This window comes from Xiphophorus maculatus, chromosome 3 (genome assembly GCF_002775205.1).
Source record: "Xiphophorus maculatus strain JP 163 A chromosome 3, X_maculatus-5.0-male, whole genome shotgun sequence".
Classification (NCBI taxonomy): Eukaryota; Metazoa; Chordata; class Actinopteri; order Cyprinodontiformes; family Poeciliidae; genus Xiphophorus; species Xiphophorus maculatus.
This window is the reverse complement of record NC_036445.1, coordinates 12,831,267-12,855,833: the sequence shown is the minus strand read 5'-3', so window position 1 is coordinate 12,855,833 and position 24,567 is coordinate 12,831,267. Positions and strand designations below refer to the sequence as shown.

The window sequence follows — 24,567 nt, the reverse complement described above, 5'->3', positions numbered from 1 at the left end:
TTTCTGTGAGTTTTACTGAGTTTTTCTCTGCAGGAGAAGCAAACCTGTCACAAGTTAATGTTAAAGTTCAGCTGCTCATTAAAACTCCTGCTAAAGATGCAGATAGTTGGTGTAAATATTACGGAAAGTGTAAAAGGACACAAGGTGGCGCTCTGACTCTGAATGAGGAGAGATTTATGTAAGATGGAGAAGAAATGAAACGCAAAAGCTGATGCTTTATTTTTTTACTATTTCATCTCAACATGTTGAGGCTTTTCATCCTAAACACCAAAACTAAAGAAAGTTGATCCGATCTGGGAGCCTCAGGTTCCAGTTTTTCTCTGTCGTTAATAAAGTTATAAATCTATATCTTATATCTGACCAGCCATGGAGGCCACTGACCTCACTGCTTCAAAGCTACTGAGACATTTCTGGATCTGAGCCTCAAGACAGTCCTGTCTCTGTCCCATGCTTGGTGTTTGACCTCTGACCTCCACTGTCACCTGTGGAACCATTTATAAGCAGGTGTGTGCCTTTCCAGATCAAGTCAGATCAACTGAATTTTCCACAAGTTGCTCCATTTAAGTTGTAGAAACATGAAGGATGATCAGCATCTTTAGGAATGGTTGTGATTATTTATGCATTTGAGATTTTACGGTTTTCTGTTTTTAATAAATTTGAAAAAATGTTAAAAACCTTTCCATGTAGATAACTAAACCTCAAAGATTTTAAGGAAAGAATTTAATAAAATTTGGAATAAGACTAACTTTCCAGATACATCGTGTTAGTTTGCAGATTTCCTTGTTCTACACATTTTCATGGTGAAGAAAAAATTGGAGAACTTAAAAAGTTTTTTGGTTTTATTTGTCTAAATTTCTGTAACCATGTTGTTTGTTTCATACATTTATGTAAATCTTTGACGTCAAATACTGTCATAAACAGGTAAAGCGCTGAGGCTTTTATCTTCTTGTGTTTTCTTCTTCAGTCAGTTTCACTGAGGGAAGCAGGAAGCTGAGCTAACCTGACTTACTGATCAGTGAACATGAATTTCTCTGGAAGCTCCATCAGACTGAATCAGCTGGTTCTTCCTGCTGGGCAGAAATCCAGTTTATTTGTGAAGCACATTCCAGCAACAAGGCAGTTCAAATGCTTTACATCATAAAAACATCAGTTATGAAAGAGGAACGTCTAACCCGCCAGCCGAAATCTCTCCAGGTTTTATTTTCACATGTTCAGTTCTGGATCTGCTGGATAAACAGAAGAAGAAGAAGAAAGATGCGGCTTCAGCTTCTGGGTCCTGCGACGGCAGTTAACAGGACATGATTCAGGCCTCGTTTCTATAGCAACAGCTAATAAACCGATCAGAACGTAAACAGGAGAACTGATCGCTCCGCTCTTCATCTCCACATTCCTCTGATAGTTTCAGCTTCTGGACCGAAACTGAGTGAAAGATCCACAAAGATCCAACCGCTGATCCAGACGATATAAAAACAAGTCTGATCGTTTGGAAGAAAGAAATGTGTAATTAATATTAGCTTTTAAAATATTTTAACATTTTGTCCCACGATATTCAAGCTGCATGACTAAATAGTTTTCCTGCCATCAGATTCCTCCTCCCTGATGTTCTGCTGGACCTCATCAGACCCAAAGCGTTCACTCCACCTGCAGTGTGGCGGTCCATCAGGATCAGCCCTGAGGAACACCAGATCCTGCAACGTGTCTGTCTCCACCTCAGGAGCTTCAGGTTTGATGCTTCATGTTCTGAACCTTTGTGTTAAAGAACAAGAGGAGGAATATGGCGGGTATTTGTCTCATCTGACAGACGCCATAGCAACAGGATCACATGCTCCCCTTTCTGCAACCTGTTAACCTGTTCATCTGGAAATGGGAAAGCATTGCAGCTAATCTTAAAACAGTTTCATCCACTGAAGTCAACATTACTTTAACTCTTTGACCCTGTTTTTCTGTTGCAAAGTTACATTGCTCTCCTGTGCCCAGACTTCTTGTCGAGAAAATTTGATCAATTGCATTGAGAGACGGGTTGACCAGAACCTTAATCTGTAGATTTGGAGGATGTGCAGAGAAAGAAAAAACGTTCGCCTTCACCGAGAACACTGAGAACCTGAAAACCCGAAAACCTGAACATTTGCTTTGGATCCAAGGTTTGTTCAAAGATGTAATCCTGTCACTCAGTCAGGGAAGAAAATTACTTCTCTCATCTGTTCCCACAATGCCGTGCGCTCCGGCCCAGAAGAAGCAGGAAACTGTTTCACACCCTATTTCCTGAAAATTGTGCTAAAGGTTTGTTGTTTTGGTGTTTGTACCTTGTTTTATTGTAACTGGTGAATCCTGACTGTAACTACAGCTACCTGGATTTTTTAAATTCTGAATAGATTTTCATGTGAATGAACTGAGTCGGTTAGATTTTAAAAGATGTTTATTGAAATTCAACAGTTCATCTTGCTGTGACTGTGTTCAGGTGAAACATGAACACAGTCACAGTTGCGTTCATCACTAAACGGGTTAGTTTTCCTCCAGTTCTGCCACGAGAAACGGCTCTTGCTGCTTCAGGATGTCGTAGAAGATATTTTTCTCTACTTTGCCCTTTTTCATCAGATGAACATTTATCAGCTTTTTAACTTTATTCTGAATGGTGGGTTCAGCATCGATTTCAGCGTAAACTTCCGGGCCGATAATCTTCTTGAACAGCAGCTCATCCAAAATGGGTCCAATGTTGGTCACTCTTCTGATCAGGTAAAGACTGTTCCTGTCCAGAAAGTCACTACCTGAAGGAAAATGATCAGAAAAGTTGATTAGTTTCAAAATAACTCAAGTTATTTTAATAGGATGGCATTAAAATCAGTTTTAAGATTTTACAGACTTCACTTGTGGATGTAAAAAATGTTTGGCATAAAATCTTTAAGTGTTCCTGTTTCTACAGCCGATCTGTGAATAATCAGCCAAGTAAAGACAGGTGGTAATAATTTGCTTTCTGCTGCTGTCATGGATTTATTTTCTACCTGAACTGAACTGCTGTTTATACAATTTAAAAGGAAAAGGTAGAATAACTCACCGTCGCTGGGAGCAGCATTTGAGGGTTGACCTTTCTGCTGAGCTGCAACAACTGCAGCAATAAAAACAATATTATTTTATGATAAAATCCATCTGAACAGAAAAAATGTTCTGGAGGTTTTACATCATGAAGTCTCATGTTTTCAGACAACACAACTTTTTTCAATTGCAACTTTGTTCATGTTTTCAAAAAGATTTTCAAAAGTGGATCTTATACAAGAAATTTATTCTGCTTTTAAGTTTTAATATAATTAAATTTAGTTTCTAACAGGGGACCAAGAGTCAAGTTATGATATTAACCATTTATTCCTCTGGTTAAGTTTTTATTCCCAAATGCCACTGTCTAACATTTTAACATTTTTTATGTGAAATTCATAACCATTCTGTCTCCAGAACATTTGGTCAAATAATAAATTGCTCTTATATTCCCAGAACCAGACGGAGGAGCAGAGACCGGGCTTCAGCTGGATCCACTTCTGGATCTGGATCTGGATGTTTGATCTGGATCAAACATCAGATCTGCTCACAGTCTGGAACATTTCAAATCACTCCTAAAAACTCATTTTTATTCTTCAGCTTATTCATAAAGTCTGGAAATTTATTTTCTGTTTTAATTTGTGTTTTCTTCTTATGTGTTTTATGAAAACTTTACAGCAGTTAATATCTGTTTTTAAAGTGCTTTATAAATAAATCTGACATTGAAATCAGTTTATTTGAGAAAGTGCTTAAACGTTGCAACATCACTAAATATTTATATCAATATGTTAATATCTTAATTTAAGATTTGAAGTTTTTCTTGCATTTTCTGTTTTACCTTCCTCAGTGAGTGTGACTATTATTTTTCATTTGCTCTTTTTTTCTGCCCAGTTTATCAAACTGATCCCACATTATTGACATGGTTAGGGTAAAGGTGAGGATGCAACAATTCATTTATCAGTTCACAATATTTAAAGTGAGAATTTTGTATGTTTTAATGACCATCTGAGGTGAATAAAGACGTTTAAATCCACATTTTTACCTGCTTGGATGCGTTTTAGCTCCCAGCCTGAACTGAAACTGGAATCAGCTTTGAACCGACACTTTTCTGCTCAAACAGCCTGACAGCTTTAATGCTGAATAGAAAAACTATCCTCAGATATGAAGTAAAAACCTGAGCTGCCCGTCACTGAACAAGCTGACAGCTGGACATAATTGACTGTTTTAGGGGGAAATTTACTGCTGTTTCTCATGAAGAAGCAGAATAAAGAAACAAAACTCACCGAATGGGACATCAGCAACATATTTATTTGCTTTCTTGACCTCTTCAGCTGCAAAAATTGGAAATAATATTTGTTTTTAATGCAATTAAGGAAGGATGTTAGAGGTGAAAAGCTGGGATATAAAAATATATTACATGTGAGGACGAAGCAGAAACTGTGAAATAAATCAGAGAAAATCCTGAACATCCAGCTGTGACTGGATGGCAGCTTTAACTTCTCTGAATTCATTTTTCTCCAGAAAAACTTATATTGCACCAGAAATGTTTTTATTTATTTGTTTCTGATGATCTGGGCACAACAGCAGCCGGAGCAGTGATTTCAGTTTGGTGCTCATCATGAAATCCCTGCAGCAGAACGTTGGACCTCAGAACCTGTTGATCCAGTTAGAGATTCTTTACTGTATGAAAGAGCAAAATCACACGGCGCGCGTTTCTTTGGAAGAGCTGCACCCATGTAATGATTATTGGCTCTGATTCAGATTTTCTTTACGGTTTTGTTTTTTATAAGCTTCATATATTAATTTTGAAGCTTTCTGTTGCATTAGTCTTTTTGTACATTACACCTTCCCCCCAGTATGTAAAATATTCCAACATCCTCCAAGTTTTTCTGAAAGTACTTTGAACTTTACTGACTTACTTTGCTGCAACATGTCAGTTTAGCTCATTCTTGGCTTTTTTCTTTCATCTTCAGCCTCTAAAAGTTACAGTGTGTGTGAGGTTCACTAGATACGTCCTCCTTCAGAAAACAACGATAAATCGCTGTGTTGAGCATCAATAATGCATCATAATGCCATCACAGCAGCACTGAAGCCCTTTAACCTGCAGTGATCCTGAGCTAAAGCAAACCTAAAACATCCAGAACTAAACTGTTCGGTTTCGTCGAAGAAAGACAAACTGAATAGAAAGATAACCTTCAAGCTCAGAAATGGGTCCAGATGTTGTGGAGATATTTACCCAGCTCGTCCGCCGCCTGTCCACATTTGATCGCTCTCAGGATGTCCTCGGCTTCCTTCAGAACTCTCTTCTCAGAGTAAGCTTCAATCATCACATCTGTCAGCACCAAGTAATCTTTACCCTCCACCTGGTTTTGCCTGACAACCTTTCGGTCCAGCAGTTCGGATCGGAACTTGTCAAAGTTCTTACCGGACATGTCCTCCAGGATGTCATTTAAAATCCTTCTGGGAGTTTTTGAAGCCATTTCCTACAAAGATGATCCAGTTGAGCTGTGATGGTTGAAACTGGCAATAATTTTAAATCAGCTTCTGACACTTTTCCACTCCTTCTTAAAGCTGTGCATTTAAATGTTGTGGGAAAATTTAGTTTCAGCAATAACTTTCCTTCTGATTTAAACAATATTTATTAAAATGGTTAATTTCTCTCAGGTCTGCACATATTTGTTGCTTCATAGGCAAATGTTTTCTATATTTTTTAAAAAAGATTTTGGTCTTTCTGGAAGTGCAGCTGGGCTCCTTCCTATTTATAACAACAGGTTCAGTTCAGGTCCCTGAAGGCATCATGGAGGCTCCTCCTCAGTTCTGTTGGACACGGTCAAAAATTCCCACACCCTCCACCTGCAGAGCAGGATGAAGTGGTTTCCACCGACAGATCATGTGATCAGCAGCTTTACAGGAAATGTACTTCATGTACTTCATGTACTTCATGCTGATGCTCCTTCTGTAGAAACACAAACTGGAATATTCTGCATATGATGCTTTTTACTGCAAGCAAACTAAATATTCTGCCCTGCCAGTAAAATGCTCCCTGCAGCAGAGATGCTTGAGGCCTTATTATATATATACAGTATATATATTATATACATATATACATTATATGCCCCAGGCAGCTTGTAACACACCTGAGGAAACCCTGAAAAACATGAACAATGCTGAAGCTTTATTGGCAACAGTTGACAGGATGAACCAGCTGAACTGCAATCAAACTTGGCCTGAAATGAATTTGTCAACTTCTTTGCAAAGAAAATTAAAAAAGAAATAGAGGATTAATCTGCACATCCACACTATATCCAAACATAACAAATGCAGAAAAAATGACTCATTTTCCACAACTTAACTATAAAAGCTTAGAAGAAATTATAAATGAATTCAGCTCCTTTTCCTGCTGCCTTGATATTTTGCTCACCTTTCCTTAAAGTCCTGCCTGTCGTTGCCCCTCATCTGATCCAAACAGGAAACTCATCGCTCTCATCAGGTGTTTCTCCTTCAGGCTTTAAAAACAGAAGTTATCAAACCATTGATGAAACAGAACAATCTGGAAAAATCATTACTGCTGAATTACAGGCTGACCTCTGACCTCTGACCTCTGACCTCCCATTCATCAGCAAAGTTATTGAAAAAGCTGCTTAAGCAGTTAGATACCTTCCTAACTATAACCAGCTGGTTTGACATCTTTCAGTCTGGTTTCCATGGTTACCACAGTACTGAGACTGGCCTAGTCAAAGTGTTCAGTGACAAACATCTGTCATGGAAGAAACGATGGAGGGAAAACAGATGCACATTTTCTAACTGATGGATTTTTCATCCAGTATTCAAGTTACTATATCAAAGTAACTATGCCATCCCTGGTAATAAATTAACTATATATCATATGTGTTTATATGTTTTATCAAACTGCCCTAAAAACATCTTCTTCCACTTCCTTTTGAACAAAATAGTTTGAGTCTTTAATGAAATATAATGACTTCCAGGATGAAAACTCACTTTATCATTTGCTTCACAATTAATGAGATAAACACAAGATTTTGATATATTTCATTGGTCAAAAATGCATTGATATCAGTTGACTGGCAATTGAACTGATTCTGTTTCTAAAGTAAAAACAGTAAAATGGGACTCAGCAGTTTTACACTCAGTACAGCAGTTTGACCAACAAAATAAAATCTAAAAGATAAGCTTTGTTCTTCTTGAACAACTCTCTACATCAGTGCAACAGTTTGTCCTACAAATATTATTAAAAATGATGCTTTTCACATCTAACAGACACCTTAGCTCCTCACTGATAACTCTGTGCCGTCTCACTTTCCAGTCCTGCATCCAGTGACTTCATGTCTCACTTTCCAGTCCAACATGAGCCATGGCTCTCAAAAGGCTGACAAACACAAACTGATGCAAAAAACCAAAATGTTTTTCTCTCCTGTCATTTCAGCCACAACATTCATTAAACTACCTGCAGTTTTGTGTTTCTGTCTCTGCTTCACTCTGACTCTCTGCAGCCTGATGTTCCTGCATGGATTCATGGATTTACAACAGACACTACAGAGATGTACAGGATCAGAATGTGAAGTAACTAAAGATAAAAAAGTAGTTTTTATCATACAGAATGAGAATTTTAACAACCGATTTGCAGATGTATACATTATTATACACCTCAGCTCTATTTACCTTATAAATCATTTCTTAAAGCAAAAGTTTTCACTCATTTTAAAACATCTCCTTTTCTTATCGTCTCCTAACCACTTATTACCACTTATTACCACTTATTACCACTTATTACCACTTATTACCACTTATTACCCTTATAAATAGTGTGGAAATAATGAATAAAATACTGAAAAGTTTTTAAAAGATCAACCTGACATCAGTCTTCACCTGTTGTCCTTTCTGGTTCTACTAAAATTAATATAATTTTTATATCTTCACATCCTGAAGCTACCATAACTACACAGATGACACACAGCTCTACATTACGATGTCACCAGGTGACCTTTGACCCCATCCAATCACTGGTCAGATGCTTAGAACAGGTAAATGTGTGGACGTGCCAAAACTTTCTCCAGCTGAACAGAAACAAAACTGAAGTTAATATTTTTAGACCTAAAGAGGAACATCCTAGAGTTATAGAGCTGGAGTTATAGAGCTAGAGTTGTAGAGCTAGAGTTATAGAGCTAGAGTTATAGAGCTAGAGTTGTAGATCTAGAGTTATAGATCTAGAGTCAATGCACAGCTTCAGTTATTACAACTGAAAACCATCGATCAGCCCGAAACCTGGGAGTAGTGATGAACTCTGACCTGAACCTCCAGAGCCACATAAAGACAGTCACAAAGTCGGCCTTCTATCACCTGAAGAACATTTCCAGGATTAGAGGACTAATGTCTCAGGGGTCTAAAGAAGGTGGTTGAGGGACGACTTGCAACCAAAGAAGAGGAGATGAACGTGGGATAGCTACGTGTTGTAGCCAAGACCACCTAACCTGAGACCAAGACCACGACCGGCGCTCTGCGCTACATGACACAATAAAGTGTGAAATATAATCAAAGTTGCTTCTTAATTGATTTGAAAGATTCACATTCTCATAAAAACACCTAGATATTAAACACTTAGAGCTGAAATAACTTTAATCATTATCATTTCAAACTCTTTGTTCTGCTTTGCTTTCACCTCTGTGCCACAATCCACTGAGGTTTCCTGCCGTCCCTGCAAAGATACGGCTCATGTCAGAAACCACCACTGTCTGCACCATTAAAACCATTATAACCATTAAAACCATTACAACCATTATAACCTGATTATAACCATTATAACCTGATTATAACCATTATAACCTGATTATTAGACCACTATTCTTTTCACAATAAACCCTCCTATATTTACTGATATTCCCATATTTATTCATTCATTCTTATGAATGAATGACAGAATGAATTATCATTTAATATCACATAATCAAAATTATGGAGCTACATAACTGGAGATAATGGTTGTATATTATTTTTGTGGACATTTAAAGTAAATCAATTTAATTTAAAAATACAATAAACTCAAAAATGAAACTTAAAAATGACGTTTGTTGAAGGATAAAATAATTTGAAAATGAATACATAATGAAGTTTCCTTACGCTTTTTTAGATAAAATATTTAAGTAAATATTTATATTTATTTCTTTCAGCTGTTTTTGTTTTGTAATGCTGTACCTGAGAGAGTTAATTAGTAAATGTAAAAGAGTTGGATGAGAGTTTGGTAGTGTTTGTGTGAGAGCATATGCAGGCCTGTAAGTGTAATTATAAGTTTAGTTTTATACTTACTAAAAGTAACTGAAGTAGAATCACACAGTGAGAAACATCATTTAGTTTTATTTTTTCTGGTTTTATTTTGTTTTTCCTTCTAATTCATGTAAAGCACTTTGCCTTGTTGCTGAAAATGAGCCACATAAACAAAAATACTTTACCTTAAATGTATTTACCAATTTAACTCGCTCTTCCAGAATCTTCCCTTGTGGGGGGAAGTTTAAACCTGATCTATTTAATATTTTGTTTTAGTCATTCTCTCCTTCGCTTTCAGGTCACCTGGTCATGTGTTGCCATGGAAACGCACCCATGAGCAGCGCTGACAGGGACCTGGTGTTTCCACGTTGTGTGAGAGGGAAGGGAGACGTCTTGGTTTGGGCCCAGATAGTGTTTTAGCTTTAGTTTGAAGTTGTCAAAGTTAATATTAATTATGTAAATGTTGTTCTAGAAGTATAGTTGCTTACATGTGTATATTTTCCACCTGTAAATGTCAGAGGTGTCTCCTCCCCTGAATTGGCCCTGATGATTTAAAAGCTGTTGGCTCAGACCAGGAGAGACTCTCCCTCCGACTGATGGTTGGAATCATGTCTTGCTGTGAAACTGTAACAAAGTCATTTTGAAATGCACATATAAAAATATTCAGAGATCCTTTTTGGATCCTGTCTGGATCCCACGTTTCTGGTGGTTTTAGTTTTGCTGCCTGAAAGGAGTTTAACACAAATCAAATCAACCAAAACATTTCATAAATCAGGCATTTTCTTTTAAATTCTTTTATTGTGAATGCCTAATATGAAAAGACTTAATGTAGAATGAAACAAACTAGCAGAAACAACAGAAACTGTTCAGGAAGGGGAACCGCAGAATAATTCACACAAACCCAAAAACTAATAATGCAAAACTTTGAACCATGAATAACAAACCAAAAAACCCCAGAAATCATGATAATTCAACACCCACTGATTTAAAACTATGTGCCATTTAAATTTGTCAAATTGAAGTTTTACTCATAATGTCTCTTGTGTACATAGATGGAGAATAAAGTTATTTTTATCATTACTTTTGCCCTGGTCTTTTGTTTAATGTCATTAATACAGATCAGTGTCTACAAACATTCACTGAAGCCTCTGAACACAATGATGGTGTGATGTAGATTTCTTGTCAAAGTGAATTCACATAAAAATTGCGTATATATTTCAATGAAAATCATGCTTGTGGTTTCACTATAATCAAATTATATTCTTTGTTTCTCTTCTTTTTTTTATTTTTACAAACGACTCCATGACAAAGACTGACAAGGCAGAAACTCAGCCTTGAAAAAGAGCTGAAAACCTTTAGAAATGAATATTTGCAGCTGGTTAATTTCTCTGCTCACCTGCCTGGTGACAGTCGGTGCTGGAGGTGGAGTTAATGTAAAGTAACGTAAATGAACAGAATTAGTTAACAGATCAGCAGGTTTTGGAAAACTTTGAAACTTTGTAGTTTAAGTTGTTAACATTCAGCTGACCATGTCTTCATTTTTTGTCAGTGTTTGATATCTTTATGAAGTTTACATTCAGAATCTCTCGTCTCAAAAGGCCTCTGGGAAACTTGTCACATTAACTTACAGAATCTGACAGAGCAAGACGTGCTGCTTCCTCTCACACTAAAACATGTCATTTTAGTGGCTGCTGTCCAGGAGGCCAGGATAGAGGAAAAACTGCTTGTTCAGCGTCATTCTGTCAATAACTGGCATCTGTTTCTTTTTGTCGTCACCACATTTTGAAACAAGTTTCAGGACCTGTGGAGTAGAAACAGCGTGAACAATTAGCTAAAGTTTCCTGAATAAATCAGCAACAATCAGTAATCTTCATTACAGATTAATTATAGGAATGTGCAGTAAATATGGTTTATGGTAGAAACAATAGGAATTTGGCTTGTGATAGAAATCTGTGGTCTACAAACAGCAAAGCAAGCGGGAAGCAGAATGGCTGAGAGCGCCAGGGAAACTTAACTATCTGGACCTGGTTCGGGTTTCACCTCCCATGGTTTTGCATGATGCTCAGGAGGCACAATGCCACGGGTTGGACAGCGAGAGAAAAATAAAACACTTTTTAAAAACGCACACTGGTCAGAGAAACCGCATTTAAATCTGAGCTGTCAGTCCAGTTGGATCTGTCTGATCCAACCCCTTTAATTAGAGTCTGAATTAAACCCGGCGTGTTATTTTACTGCTTTGGTCCACCGTTTGAGCAAGCAGTGCAACTTCTCTGGTTTTTAGCTTTTGTTCATCTTCCTGCGGTACTGAGAGACGGGATCAATTGAACCCTTGGAGCTGCACAGGTCCGCACACGTCCTGACCTGCGCGTGGTTCAGGGCGTGAACGTTTACAAAGATGTTTTTTTGAGTGGTTTCGTTCCCCGAAACCTACAGATGTCCGACCGTGACATCTGCCGCGCTCCTCCTGAGCATCAAGCTTCCAGCTCCATTTGCTGAAACCACAGGGTGAGTTCAGTTCAAATCTTGAACTTACTGGGAATAGTTGTGCAGAGCTCTGTGCTTTTTATAGTCCTCTGCACCTTTATTTACTTTCTCAAGATAAACTGCTGGCTCCTCTGTTTAGACTATAAATGGATTAACACAACATTGCATTCTCTTTAGTTTTCTCTGTTCGTTATGTAGTGGAGACGGGAATTAAACCACCGTTTGAACCAAAGGTTTGAAATGCACTTCTGAGCCAGACGCTCCAAACCGTCCGGTCCGTAACTCTTCAACACGCTTTCAGCTCCGGTCACAAAGACGCATTTAGTTCAGAGTAAATGAGATGATATTCAGAAAGGATTTTTTTTATTGACTGAGTTTAGTTGCCTCAGCGATGAACTGTGTAAAGTTTATAATGTCTGCGCATTATAACCTGTCAAAATGATGGAAGGGATTTAAAATTTTCCATCGTTAAAGAAACAAAAAAACAGCCAAATACAGAAAATAATGTGTTAATATGACTGGATGCACAGTAGAGTGAGTTGACAGGTGAACAACCTCAGATCACCTGGATTCCCAGAAGGAGTTGAATCTTAATGTCCTGGGAAACTCTGCTTGTTTCCTTCAGGACTCAATCTGTACCGGTAAAATATTTCTCTGCTGTTTCTAGACATTGTTATCACTTATCTGGCTTTATTTATTTTGTTTCTTTATTTTATTGGTTATTCGAGATGATCCTTCCCCAAAAAATAAAAAAAAATAAGAGTCCGGGTGGAACAAGCACAGAGTTTCCCCGAACATTAAGATTCAACTCCTTTGGTGCATCCAGGTTATCATTTCCTTCCCCCAGTGTGTGGGTGTGTAGGTGTGTGTGTAGGGGTGTGTGTGTAGATGTGTGTGTGTAGATGTGTGTGTGTAGATGTGTGTGTGTAGGGGTGTGCATGCAAACAGCTAAAACAGACAGAGGAAAGACACAGAATCATATATCCACAACCAGTAAAAATGGAGGAAAGGAAATAAAAAAATATTTGTTTTTCTGACTGTGTGTGTGAGCCACTGTCCCAAAACGCTCCATTCATCCATTGCTATAATTGAATCCTAATCTTTATATAATCTGCAGTAAATTAATGGGGAAAAATTCAAAACTGTCACAAAATTAATTGAAAGTTGATTTCAGAAATCAGAGCTTTTTGGTACCTTGGTGAAAAGATCGATAATGTGTTTCTGATATGATTCTGGAGTGAAAACCTCCATGATGTTCTGGATGAGGATAGATCCATTTTTTGACTCTCTGAACGCCTTGTTGTCTGTAGGAAGACAAACAGACATGAAAAAGTCATGAAGCTACAAGAATGAGAGCAAGTTTCTCTAAAGTTGGACTCTGAACCCACCAGGAGTGCTGGCGAGAAGAGAAACAAAGTCTTTTTCTACGTGCACAGACTGATCCAGGTTTGGTTCCTGGTCCTCAGGTGGTGGAGCAGGCGGCCCGGTGCTTCCCCCGTCATGGACCCAACTTGTGACTCCACTTCTTCCTGAAAGTTAAAAATGACACTCAGGTAAGGAAAGACCCTCACACGACGTCTCAGTGAGTTTTAGTTGATCTGTAGATCTAAGCCACCTCCTCTGCAGGCCTGTAAGATGACGACCTTTGGTTTGTTTATTAGTGCCTGACAGCCGTGGGAGTCCAAGCGTTTGAAAATTTTGTCGACTGAAAAATCATCTTGGTTGTCTTCTTTGTAGTCAATCCCAAAAATTTTCCCCAGTTTGCCATGAGACATAATAACCACAAACACGCTGTCGGTCCGCTTCAGTTTGTCAAGTTTAGCGAAGCTTTTTAACGCATCATCAATCCCCTGAAGGAAGACATGAAATCATGTAACCAATTATTACATTTGTTTATCAACCAGACAAGAACCAGTTTGAATTATTCTCCCATTTAGAATAAAGTACCTTTCCAGTGAGGTTTCGGTGTTTTACCACCTCATATCCCAGACTGTTGAGAAGTTTCTCCATGTTCTCCTCGTCTTTCTCTGCTCCATCTCTGTTCAGTTTCTCATCAGAAAACTTGATGTTAGTGATCATCAGAGCTACTCGGTTCCTGTAGTTATCCTCAGTCACAGGATAAACCTGACAGGTAAACAGAGAGAAAAGAAACTAAGAATTAACTGTTGACTTAAAAAGAAACAGCTGAACTGGAACCTGGTATCAAGTTAAAGTAAAATTAACATTACAGTGAGAAAAAGATGCACAAAAATCAAATAAAGATTTATATTATTTACATAAATATATATAGATTGGTAATACATCCAAAATAACAAATTATTATACCTCCAGTGTTTTTATGTGTACATTTTTCTTTACCAAAATAAGTATATTTCACTCAGGATAAGAAATGACTGACCTCTGGATCCCCCTTTTTGGACATCCAAAAGTCTTTCACAGTAGCGACTGGTGGAGAAAAGAAAGAAAAGTTCCGGTTACATTTTTTAGAGCATATTTATGAATGCATTATCTACATGCATGTAACAGCAGGGTGTTGTTGCTGCACCCTGCCCCCTCTGAGAGAGGAGATGCTGCCAGCTCTCCGTCTAACGGGTGAATTGAGTTTCCTAAATCTGCTGGGATTTATCCAGAACTGGATAAACTCTGTTTAAAGCTGGTGTCCAGAACGACTCGCCTGGTTCCTGACGGCCTCCATCCAGGCGTCCCTCCCTTCTTCCCCCTGTGAATTATCCAGACTGATCAGCCTGCAGCCAACTAGTTTCACAGAGCTCACCTGTTAACACCTGTTAACGCTCCTTCTCTTTATTACAACTTGCTCTTGTTACTGAACCAGGTTGGTTTTAGTGACTCAGTGAGTCCCAAGGATGATGTTTCACATTTAGTTTTGGGCTAAAAGCAAACGATAAAACATTTTCCATCTTTTCCTCTCCAGAATCAAACATCAGGGCTGTTTCACAACCATCAAAGAACTTTGAGGCGACTCATTAACTGAATGTCCACAACATCTATTAGATTTTATGCTTCATATTTTATTAGTAAGACAGTTTTGCCAGGGTCATTACAGCAGAAATAATCAAATCATCTAGTCTATCTTTCCCTACTGCTGACACTGAGAACTAAAGAGGGAACCTTTGAGAGAGACGGACAGAGTTTGGCGTTTCGGACCCCAGAACTGGCCTGATGATGATGAAGGTGCTGCAGCAGGAGGAGGAAGTTGATCGATGAAGGCCGGGATCTCTGTAGGTCTGATGAGCTTCTGTCTCTGCATGGATGGTGAGGTCACACAGGACTTGGTGCTGGCAGGAAGAGTACTGACTTGGATCTTAGGGTGACTTCTTCCTGTGTGTAGCGTTCCTCAGCTTCTTGTCTTGCGGCTCTGAATTTCCCTTCATCTTGTCTCAAGATCTTTCTGGTCCGTTGAGATGTAGACGAGCCGACCTCATGGAAGGAAGGCACCAGTTCTTCTTCTTTGTCTTCATCTTGGTCTTTGGGGTCTGAACCCAGCTGATGAGAGAAGTGTGATGTGAAGCCACAGGTTGTGGGCTAGACGGGTTGGTCCCCATGAGCAGGACAGTCTTCAGCTCTGTGGCCCCGGCTCTTCTTCAGCTGCAGAGTTCTTGTCCATCTTGTTCTTGGCTCGAAGCTGCCCGGAGGATCCAACCAAAGGTTCCTCTTTAACTCACCTTTTATAGGGTTTATCCACCTTTTGGTGCGTTTGCATTGGCTAGCACTGTTGCTGTGCTTGTTTCATTGGCTGACTGCTTATGTAGCATGTGATGTAATTATGTAGCAGAATTAATTTTATTTATTTATTTTATTTTTCTTTATGAACCTTCTCAAAACTAATTTTCTTTGAATTGACATGTCTGTAATATATTATTTCTGTTTTATCTTGCTTTCATTTTTGGCCCCTAGTGTGTAAAAGGCCATCCTCATCTATGAATATTGGTTTTCCTTTGTTTTTTAATTGTATTTTGTTTTGGTGGGGAAGCTTTTATTTTCTTACTTCCTGTTTGTGCGCTACATCCTGTGTGTTCCCGCTGCCCTCCTCAGTTCGCGCCAAGCTGCGCTGGGGAGAGGTGAGTGTACAGAGTTGTCTTTCATTCGAGCATTAAAATATTGAAAACGTTCTAAAAATGTTGTAAACTCACATATATATATATATATATATATATATATATATATATATATATATATATATATATATATATATATATATATATATATTCATGTTTAGCGCAGCACTATGCTGGGCATTTGTCTCCCACATTGGTGACACCCATCAAGTTTTCTGTATCAACGTGGTTATTTTTTTTTTCCTTTTGGTTGGTTACGGTGTTTGGAGAATCTGGAGCCCAGGAGCTGCTGTGCTTAAAATGTTCTTGTTTTGAACAGGTATGTTTCAGATTTTATTCTGATGTTAAATTAATGTATTTAGCATATTTCTATGTTATGGTGGAAAATTGTAATTGTAGGGCAGATTATTTCTGTTTAGGTTTTATTTTAATTGCTTTGTATGTCAGAGAATTTTAGTTTTGTTTAATGCATTTCTATCAGTTCGCGCCAAGCTGCGCTGGGGAGAGGGTGTTTGGAGAATCTGGAGCCCAGGAGCTGCTGTGCTTAAAATATTCTTGTTTTGAACAGGAATAAAATTATCCTGAATCCTGATTCCGAGGTGGTCCTGACTTCCTGTTACACAACCGTTACACTTAGACAGATGATCTCATATCCATCGCTGTCTTACAGACATTATGTCCTGATGTCTGTCCTGATGTCTCAGGGTTGATCAACCTCCTACATTCGTTGCCTGCACAATCTTTCTTCCCAACAGTTCAAGTTGTTCAACCATCTGTTTCCAAGTAAGGCGTTGATCATCTCTGCTCTCCTGTTAGTTCCTCTTTTCCCTCTAACCTTTCACCTTTCACCTACCATCTACCTCCAACATATCAGTGATCTTTAATTACAGTTAAACATTTTACACCATCTGAAGTTCAATGTCAAAATCACATTTATAACTTCTTTAGCTTCTCTGATTTAGCATTCATTTATAATATTATGACAACCATAACTTATTACTCTTATTATAATCATAAAGTGAGTTATTTCAGATGTTCTTCTGAAAAGAAACCAGAAATAATCAATGATTCTAATTATTTGATACCAAAGTTACAGTTACTTGTTTTACTTGTATTTCCACAAATGTAAGTGTAAATATTATTACAAGTAAACCAATATTAATATAAGTATTGTACTTTGAATTTTATCTAATTACTCAAAATGTTTAGATTTCATTCTTTAAAACTTTCATACTTTAAAATAAGGAATAGTTCCATCTATTTTTATAAATCTGCAGGTTGGAAACTTACTTCCTCTTTTTCCAGGAAACCTGCTTTTCCTGTTTAATGAATCTCTCTGACTGACTATGATTTATTATGATTAGATAGAAAAAGAAATAGAATTAAAGCAAAGTTCACAGGAGACAAAAACACACACAACCAGATTGATTTTATTGAAGTTTAATTCTGCTGTTGGGTCCTGATGTCACTTGAGTGAATAAATTTAAAGGTGACTTTATTTATTGTTACTGTTAAACTAAAACCTCCAGCGTGGAGAAGTGGGAGGATCTCGGGTTTCCTTGACAACACTCAGTGGCACGCTGGTGAAACGTTTGTTGAAATGTTTCTAAGCCTCTTTAAGCCCCAAAAGGAAAAGGAAAAAAATATGGATTTTGTTTGATGAGAAGAAAACAAAAAGATATTGTCCTTCTCCACTCTGTTGAATGATTAAATAAATTCATAGGTTTTCTCAACTGTCATTGTTCATTTTTGTTGAGTTTTTTGCTGTGCAGGTTGTAGGAGTTTATGCTTGTTTGCAGATGACACTGAAGTTTGTTTCTAATTTTACCATTCCTTGTTAAATCTGTGGACTATTTGTATTTTAAAAGCCTCTGCGCTGCACGTAAACATCTGCAGCTGAACATTTTACCGGTCTGTCTTACATTTTTAAGATCGCTCAATCTGCCTGCATGACTTGCTGATTGGTTTTCCTGCATGGTTCATCTTGGTAGTTTAAGGGACTAAGGATTGATCGCAGTTTTATAAATGTCTCTTCTTTCCTTCAGCAGATACACTCAGGGGGATTAGGTCCTGCTTTGTGGACCCGTCCTCCAGAGAACTAATAAATGGACCTGGAGGTTCTGGGTGATGGACGGGGAAAGAACATCTTGGCGATGGGAGAATGACTGAAGCCTTGTAGACCAGCAGAGCATTTAGATTGACTCTGAGCAGGAAAGGAAAAGAAGAATGACAGTTGACTTTAGGGCGGTAACGACTCATCAAATTATTCAAGTATGTCGATTATTAAAATTCCTTGAGGCAACTTATGTACCTCAAAGCTTCATCAAATTATGTTTTATTATTTAGAGGCATTTGTTCTGGACGGATTTATGTTGTGCAGCGCTCTGACTAGCTGCTGATGAATCTCTGTGCTATCAGCTCAACATTCATCCTATTTTCACCAGATTTGTTTGGGTTTTCATTGATTTTTGGGGAACATCCAATATTAATGCTGCCGTTAAGGAAGAATATATCAGTATTTATTAATAATCAATAGCTTACCCAATTACTGAAATAATACTTTAACTTTCAGAGGAGAGTTTTTTTTTTAAAACTGTTGTTTTAAAACTGTATGTCACAATAATGGTCTTTTATCTTAAATTAGATTTTTACAACCTCAGAATGTCTGAGATTTTGTTACTGATGTTTAAAAGAAAAAAGAAAAACTCACCAGTGGGGGAATCATCTGCCCAGTATAAACCTGCCTCTTTAGCCTCTTCAGCTGCAACACATACAAATACAACTTAAAACAAATTCACACATTTGGACCCATTTCTGCAGGTTGACAACAGAGAAGAAAACAGTGTGACCATTATAACAGGATAGAAACACAGATGTGGTTTTTAAATAAAAACAGGAGGATCTGCTGGTTTAAACATTTGGGTCGATTCAGACATGAAGCTTTTAGCTTTTGTTCTGATTGTTAGTTAAAATATTTTGGAAACAATCAGAATAAAAGCAACATGTATTATTGTACCTAATTATATTCTATTTAAATATAATATTTTACATTTATGTCTGTATAAAAATCTTCTGTTATAGGAGGCAGCACACAAATCCTGAGCTGCAGTTTGGATCAGAACCGATTCAGCATAACTACAATGTTTTCTGTAGTCGTTACTTTAAAAGTAAAGGAGATGAACTGGTTTAATTTTTACTCTGTGAAATCAGTTCAACCAGAGAAAACAAAACAAAGAGAAGAAACATTGAAATTGTGCTGAAGATCCCTGCAGACATGAGTTACAGGATGAATGGATCCGGATAATGTGGCCGTATTCACCCAGGTCGTGTGCTGCCTGTTCGCAGTCGATCTCTTGCAGGAGTTCCTCGGCCACCTTCAGAGCTTCATCTGCGTATTTCTCAATTATCACCTCTGCAACTTCCAAGAAGTCTTTTCTCTCCACCTGGCTCCTCTTGACACGTTTATCCCGGTCCAGAAGTTCTGAGCAGAACTTCTTAAAGTTCCTCTCTGACAGGTTCTCCAAGACATTTGCTAGAACCTTTTTGGGCTTTTTTGGAGCCATTTCTCACTGAGATGATGTGGAGGTGCTGGGGTTGCTGCAACAGGCGCTGCTCTTAAATAAACTGCTGACACCTTTCCACTCCTTAAAGTGATGCATTCAAATGCTATGGGAAAATGTTGTTTGACCCCTCCCTTTCCATGAAGGAGCAGCTCCTCCCCCTGAAGCCTGGCCAGGTGATTCCTGGAACCAGCAGGTTTTCCAATGAGCTCATAAAAAACACACCAGCAGCAGAAACCAGTAAAATCTAAATAATTCATAAACAAACAAATATTTGTTCATGTCAAAATGTGAAACAAGATAACAGTTTATAATGTCTAAAGTTTTGATGTTTTTTCAGCTCATTTTATGACAAACTGAAATTTCATAAATTTATTAAAAAATCCACAATTCAGAACAAATTACCAGAATATTCTCTGATAGCTGATATTCTCTAAACATGGCAAATGTTTCAGTGAAAAATTCACAGCCATTTTATCACTTACCCAAACTAATAAATTCAGGAAGAATCAGCCAACAGCGACACCTACTGGTTCAAAAATATAACAAGTCTCAACACAGTTTCCGTCTGAAATAGTTTATTTACACAAATATTCATCAGAAACCGATGAAACTATTTTCTCCAGGTGTCTGAACGAAACACCAGGTTGTTCTTCTCTGTAGCAAAGGAGGTAGAAATGAGTTTTGTATAAAAAATAATAATAATAATAATATAAATGCACAAAACTCTACAAGATCGTCTTATTAACAATATTTACTCTTGTCCTCTGAGCATCAGGTGAAATTTCGTAGTGCTTCTCTGGTCTGGAGGTTCCAAACATTTTACATGAAACAAAGTTTTTTTGCTTTGTGTTTTTGCTGGTTGCAGCATCTCTACATTTCCTGAAGCAGGTTCATCCTCTGAGGATGTTCTGGTTCTGGCAGAGGTCCCGACCCGGCTGGACCCGGCTGGACCCGGCCCTCACCAGGGCCCGCCGCTGGGCTCGGCTGCCGCCGCCCCCCCGGAGGCCGGCCACGTCTCTGTGTTTGTGGGTGAGACGCTCAGGCTGCTCAGGACCTCCTGCGCCGTCTTTCCCAGCATGCCCTGCATGTCGCAGACGAAGCGGTAGACGTAGCGTTTGCCCGCCGTCTTGTGGATGATGTTTTTGTGGTAGTAGTAGCGCAGGCCGCGGCTCAGCTTCTCATAGTTCATCTTTGGCTTGTTCTTGCACTGACCCCAGCGCTTGGCCACCTGCAGGAAGGAGAAACCAAAGAATTAGGATGAATTATGAACATGAAAATGGAGCCGAATCTGAAATACAACTTCGCCTTAAACGGGTCAGCCTGTTGAAAATCCAGAGAAAATCCTGGATTTCAAATCCAAAGGTTCCCAGATCTGGGCTGATGATGCAGTTTAATAATTCAGTCTCATCACTGCTAACTGGATATTTTAACTTCTCAAAGGGAATATAAACGTATTAAATAAACTAATGTAGCATCAACACCAAATGGTTCCTGCTGAGATTTTTGTTGTTCTGTTAGTCTGGAGAATCTGATGTAGAGACAAACAGCTGCTCAGACCAGGTCAAAGGTCAGGACAGATGTTAGCTCTGAATCAAATCAAGCAAACATCACATTAAATATCAGAGGCTCCTAACTAAATATCTTTAACTGTGTTTAAACATAGAGGTAATAAAACGGTGAAAGTTTTGGCAGTTTGAAACGTTTCCATCCTGAACCTGCAGATTTTCCTCACAAGTTCTTTTTACTGTTCAGTTATTTCAGCTTGTTGTGAAGCTTTGATGAGTTTCTTCTTTCTGCAGTCGCGGTTTTTTAAATCTGATGTTTGCAGAGTGGAAGAGAATCGTGGATTTAAAATGTGGTTTCATGTCAGCTCAGTCAGCTGATGATTCACAGAAACAAAGACCTTCAGCTCTTTATTTTAGGTCCTTTAAAAAGAGGCGACGTGATCATATAAATATTATGTAAATGTGGCAGATTTAGATCAGAGGATCATTTTAATCATTTCATTTTGATCAGAACTCATATTTTACTAGTTTTTAACTGATCCAAGTGGAGATCAGAACTATGACTGAAAACAGTTCATAAAAATATAAATGACTCTTTTCATGATTAATTATCTCCATAAATCATAATAATGAGAAATAGATGGAGAAGCAAAAGTTAAGTCTGGGTTTGAGGAATGTTTCAGCTGAATATTTTCAGCTCTGATTTGTTCTTTTTTTATATTTATTTAATGTTTTAACTAATTATTCAACATTTTTACCCAGTTTTTCTTTTTCAGTTTTTGAAATCCTTTCGTCTGAAACCTGATGTGTCATTTTTCACCAGAGGCTTTTTATCCATCAATATTTAATCAATAAGTTGTATTTTGCCAGTCAAAAACAAATAACTAACAATAATTATTAATGAATAACACATTTTAAAATATTTATCAATCTTTGCTCTCCTACTGAAACATTAGCTGATGAGATTTTAATCAAAATCGACTTTTCATCTGTTTTATTGATTTGTTGCTTCTTTTCTTCAGATATCTGTGTTTTTAAATTAGAAGACCTAAACGGGTCGGAGAAGAACCTCGGCTCTGGTTCCAGAACCAGAACCAGAACCTGGACTGTTCCTCACCTCGGTGGGATCAGACATCTTAAACTCCCATCCGTCTCCGGTCCAGGAGATGAAGGTTCTGCAGGCGGAGTCCAGAAGAAGCTCCAGTAGAAACTGCCACAGCTGGATGGGACCAGAACCTGGAGAACCCGGAAGAAACTTTAACGTTTCATCTCTTCACCTGAAATCTTTCCGGTTCTGATTCTTCAGACCTGGATACGCTGACATTCCCGTTACCTGCCCCTCCCTCTCTGGCCTCTGCAGGTGTGTGTTCTTGCGCTTGGCCACACGGGGGCAGTAGTGCTCTGCAGGCTGAGTGCTGGGGTTAGAGGGGCAGGACGAAGGAGGAGGAGGAAGAGGAGGGTGAAGCGGGGTGGAGGTGAAGCTGGGAGGTGAATATTCAGGCCAGAAGGAAGAAATCTGTCTGTGTCCGTCTGAGTCGTAGAAACTCTGATCGCTTTTATCTGGAGAAACGGAAAGATCTGGAGTTAAACGGGAAAACCGGGAATGTGTCTGAAAAGTTACACTGTAAAAACACAGAAGTATTTTATTTATCCTGTCAGATCATTTTACAGTCATATTTATAAATGTCAGAGTTCCAGATTAAATATCACAATGTGAATATTTAAATATTCAGCCTGAAACTAAATCTAAATCTATGTGAATGAAATATTTAGTTTGGACATTTATAAATGTATGAATATCATGGTGAAAATATGACTGTAAAATGACCTGACAGGATCAATAAATTGTTTTTTACAGTGTAACTTTCCCCAGGCCCGGAGTGGCGCTGCTGGGCTGAGGGTCTCACTCTGGAACGGGTTGGATCCTTTCCGGGTCAGAAACGGGCTGTGGCTGCCGTCCAGGCCCGGGCTGAACGGTCCGGCCTGAGGCAGGTTCTGGTAGGTCTGCAGGGCCTCCTGGTACCCAGTTTGGTTCTGGTCCAGAGTCAAACCGTCTGGGGATGAAGGAGACGGTCAGACATCCAAACAAACCTCAGAGGCAGCCAGTCAGCGCTCTGCGGTCCGGCCTCACCGTCCGGGTACAGCCAGGTAAAGTCCTGGTGTGAGTCCAGGTTCAAGAGTCCGGTATCGGCGGTACCTGCTGAGGAACACGGTCCCATCAGAACATTCAGACCCGGAGCAGAGCGGCGCGTTAGCGGGACGTGTCTGGAGGTTTTACCTTTGCTGTGGTGGTAAAGGTTTGGAGCTTTAGGTGGTTCTGGGTAGTACTGCTGCGACCCGAAGGCTTTACTGTCCAACAGGAGGGACGGGTCTTCACCTGGACAGTCTGGAGGTCACACACACACACACACACACACACACACACACACACACACACACATGGTTAAATGACAAAATGTTGACCGTAAAAGAAAGAAAATGCAGCAAACATTAATAAAACTTCTCCCTGCAGGTCAGAGCCGATCAAAGGCTGATTGATTTTGCATTTCAGAAAAATTTGACAATTTAGTTTCAGATTTTAATAAATGCAATGAAGCTGCAAACATTTCAGCTGGAGCTGAAAGAACCAGAAACATCTGAAAAGCATCACTCAAACTCCTGGTTCTGATCCGGCCTCCACTCCAGATCAGAACCATCTTCATGAGTTCAACAACATTTTAAATTCTCTCTGCTGAGTCTTTATTTCTAACTTTATACAGTTACTATAACTGAGTGAATGTAGCAGCGTTTAGCCGTTTCCCTGCTCGGCTCTCATCAGCAGCAGGAAACGAGTGAATCTCTGAGTGTTGATGACATGAATGGATGGAGACGCAGCAGGGAGGAAGCTGAGCAGGGAGGGGAGGAAACGCCAGCGGAGGGAGTGACAGCGCAGTGATGGAGGGATGGGAGGAGGAGGAAGAGGAGGCAGGACTCTAAATCTGTTGGAGGAGGAAATCTGGAGGAAAGGATTAGGGACGACAGACGGAGCGAGTCTTCAGCCTGACCACCCGGCCCGGCCCGGCCCGGTCCGGGTCAGGGTCTGGATGAGGCCCTCTGACAGACGTGATGACACAGTCTGCAGCACTTCCTGCGTCCTTCAGCTGCTCAGCTCAGAGGAAACACCTCAGATAAACATGCAGAGCCTTCCTCCTCCTCCTCCTCCTCCTCCTTTGGGTCAGAGAGGAACCAGCAGAACCTGAACTCACCATAAGACGCAAAGTCGAAGCCTGCAGGCACTTCCTGCGTGCTGAAGTCCTCAGTGTAGAATCCAGTGTGACAAACCTCCATCTCTCCTTCCTGCACAAACAGCTTCAGTCACAAACGGATCTAATGATTCGGCCTGAATCTGAAAATGTTCCGTTTGGACTCGGGAACCAGGATTTGACGGGAATGAAGAGCAGAACGAACCTTTAGTTTGACGTCGTTCCCCTCCGTGGCTCCAGGTTCCCAAAACGTTCCCAGAAGCGGCTCCCAGCGGCGGTGGAAGCGGAGCTCAGCCTGGTGGTCGGAGGGCTCCGGGCGGTTATAAAGGCTCAGCGGCGCGGGGGCGGGGCGCGGGTCCGCGGTGCGTCGTGACCTGCGGATCCGAGGTCT

The 24,567-nt window shown here is 39.3% G+C and overlaps 3 protein-coding genes across 5 annotated transcripts; all 3 read right to left on the bottom strand.

Moving 5' to 3' along the window:
* Positions 1 to 2,398: 2,398 nt before the first annotated feature.
* Positions 2,399 to 5,765, bottom strand: LOC111608209. Its single transcript, XM_023331666.1, has 4 exons — positions 5,264 to 5,765; positions 4,311 to 4,358; positions 3,053 to 3,103; positions 2,399 to 2,765 (listed from the first exon to the last, which is right to left on the bottom strand). The coding sequence occupies exons 1-4, from the start codon at positions 5,505 to 5,507 to the stop codon at positions 2,503 to 2,505; spliced, it is 606 nt and encodes a 201-aa protein (XP_023187434.1). The 5' UTR covers positions 5,508 to 5,765; the 3' UTR covers positions 2,399 to 2,502.
* Positions 5,766 to 10,084: 4,319 nt separating this feature from the next.
* Positions 10,085 to 19,501, bottom strand: LOC102229031 (caspase-1-like). Its single transcript, XM_014474927.2, has 8 exons — positions 19,186 to 19,501; positions 18,577 to 18,627; positions 14,189 to 14,235; positions 13,738 to 13,914; positions 13,406 to 13,640; positions 13,179 to 13,319; positions 12,985 to 13,094; positions 10,085 to 11,107 (listed from the first exon to the last, which is right to left on the bottom strand). Exons 1-8 carry the CDS (start codon positions 19,427 to 19,429, stop codon positions 10,988 to 10,990), a joined length of 1,125 nt encoding a protein of 374 aa, XP_014330413.1. The 5' UTR covers positions 19,430 to 19,501; the 3' UTR covers positions 10,085 to 10,987.
* Positions 19,502 to 19,994: 493 nt separating this feature from the next.
* Positions 19,995 to 24,567, bottom strand: LOC102229292 (protein C-ets-1-like). 3 transcript variants are annotated; one of them, XM_023330432.1, is made up of 8 exons: positions 24,382 to 24,567; positions 24,180 to 24,270; positions 23,213 to 23,320; positions 23,066 to 23,131; positions 22,791 to 22,988; positions 22,243 to 22,494; positions 22,052 to 22,170; positions 19,995 to 20,657 (listed from the first exon to the last, which is right to left on the bottom strand). In XM_023330432.1, exons 2-8 carry the CDS (start codon positions 24,259 to 24,261, stop codon positions 20,388 to 20,390), a joined length of 1,095 nt encoding a protein of 364 aa, XP_023186200.1. In that variant the 5' UTR covers positions 24,262 to 24,270; positions 24,382 to 24,567; the 3' UTR covers positions 19,995 to 20,387. The 3 variants fall into 3 exon arrangements, with proteins under 3 accessions (XP_023186200.1, XP_023186198.1, XP_023186201.1); XM_023330430.1 differs by having other exon boundaries at positions 23,066 to 23,134; positions 24,382 to 24,566; XM_023330433.1 differs by having other exon boundaries at positions 22,842 to 22,988; positions 23,066 to 23,134; positions 24,382 to 24,564.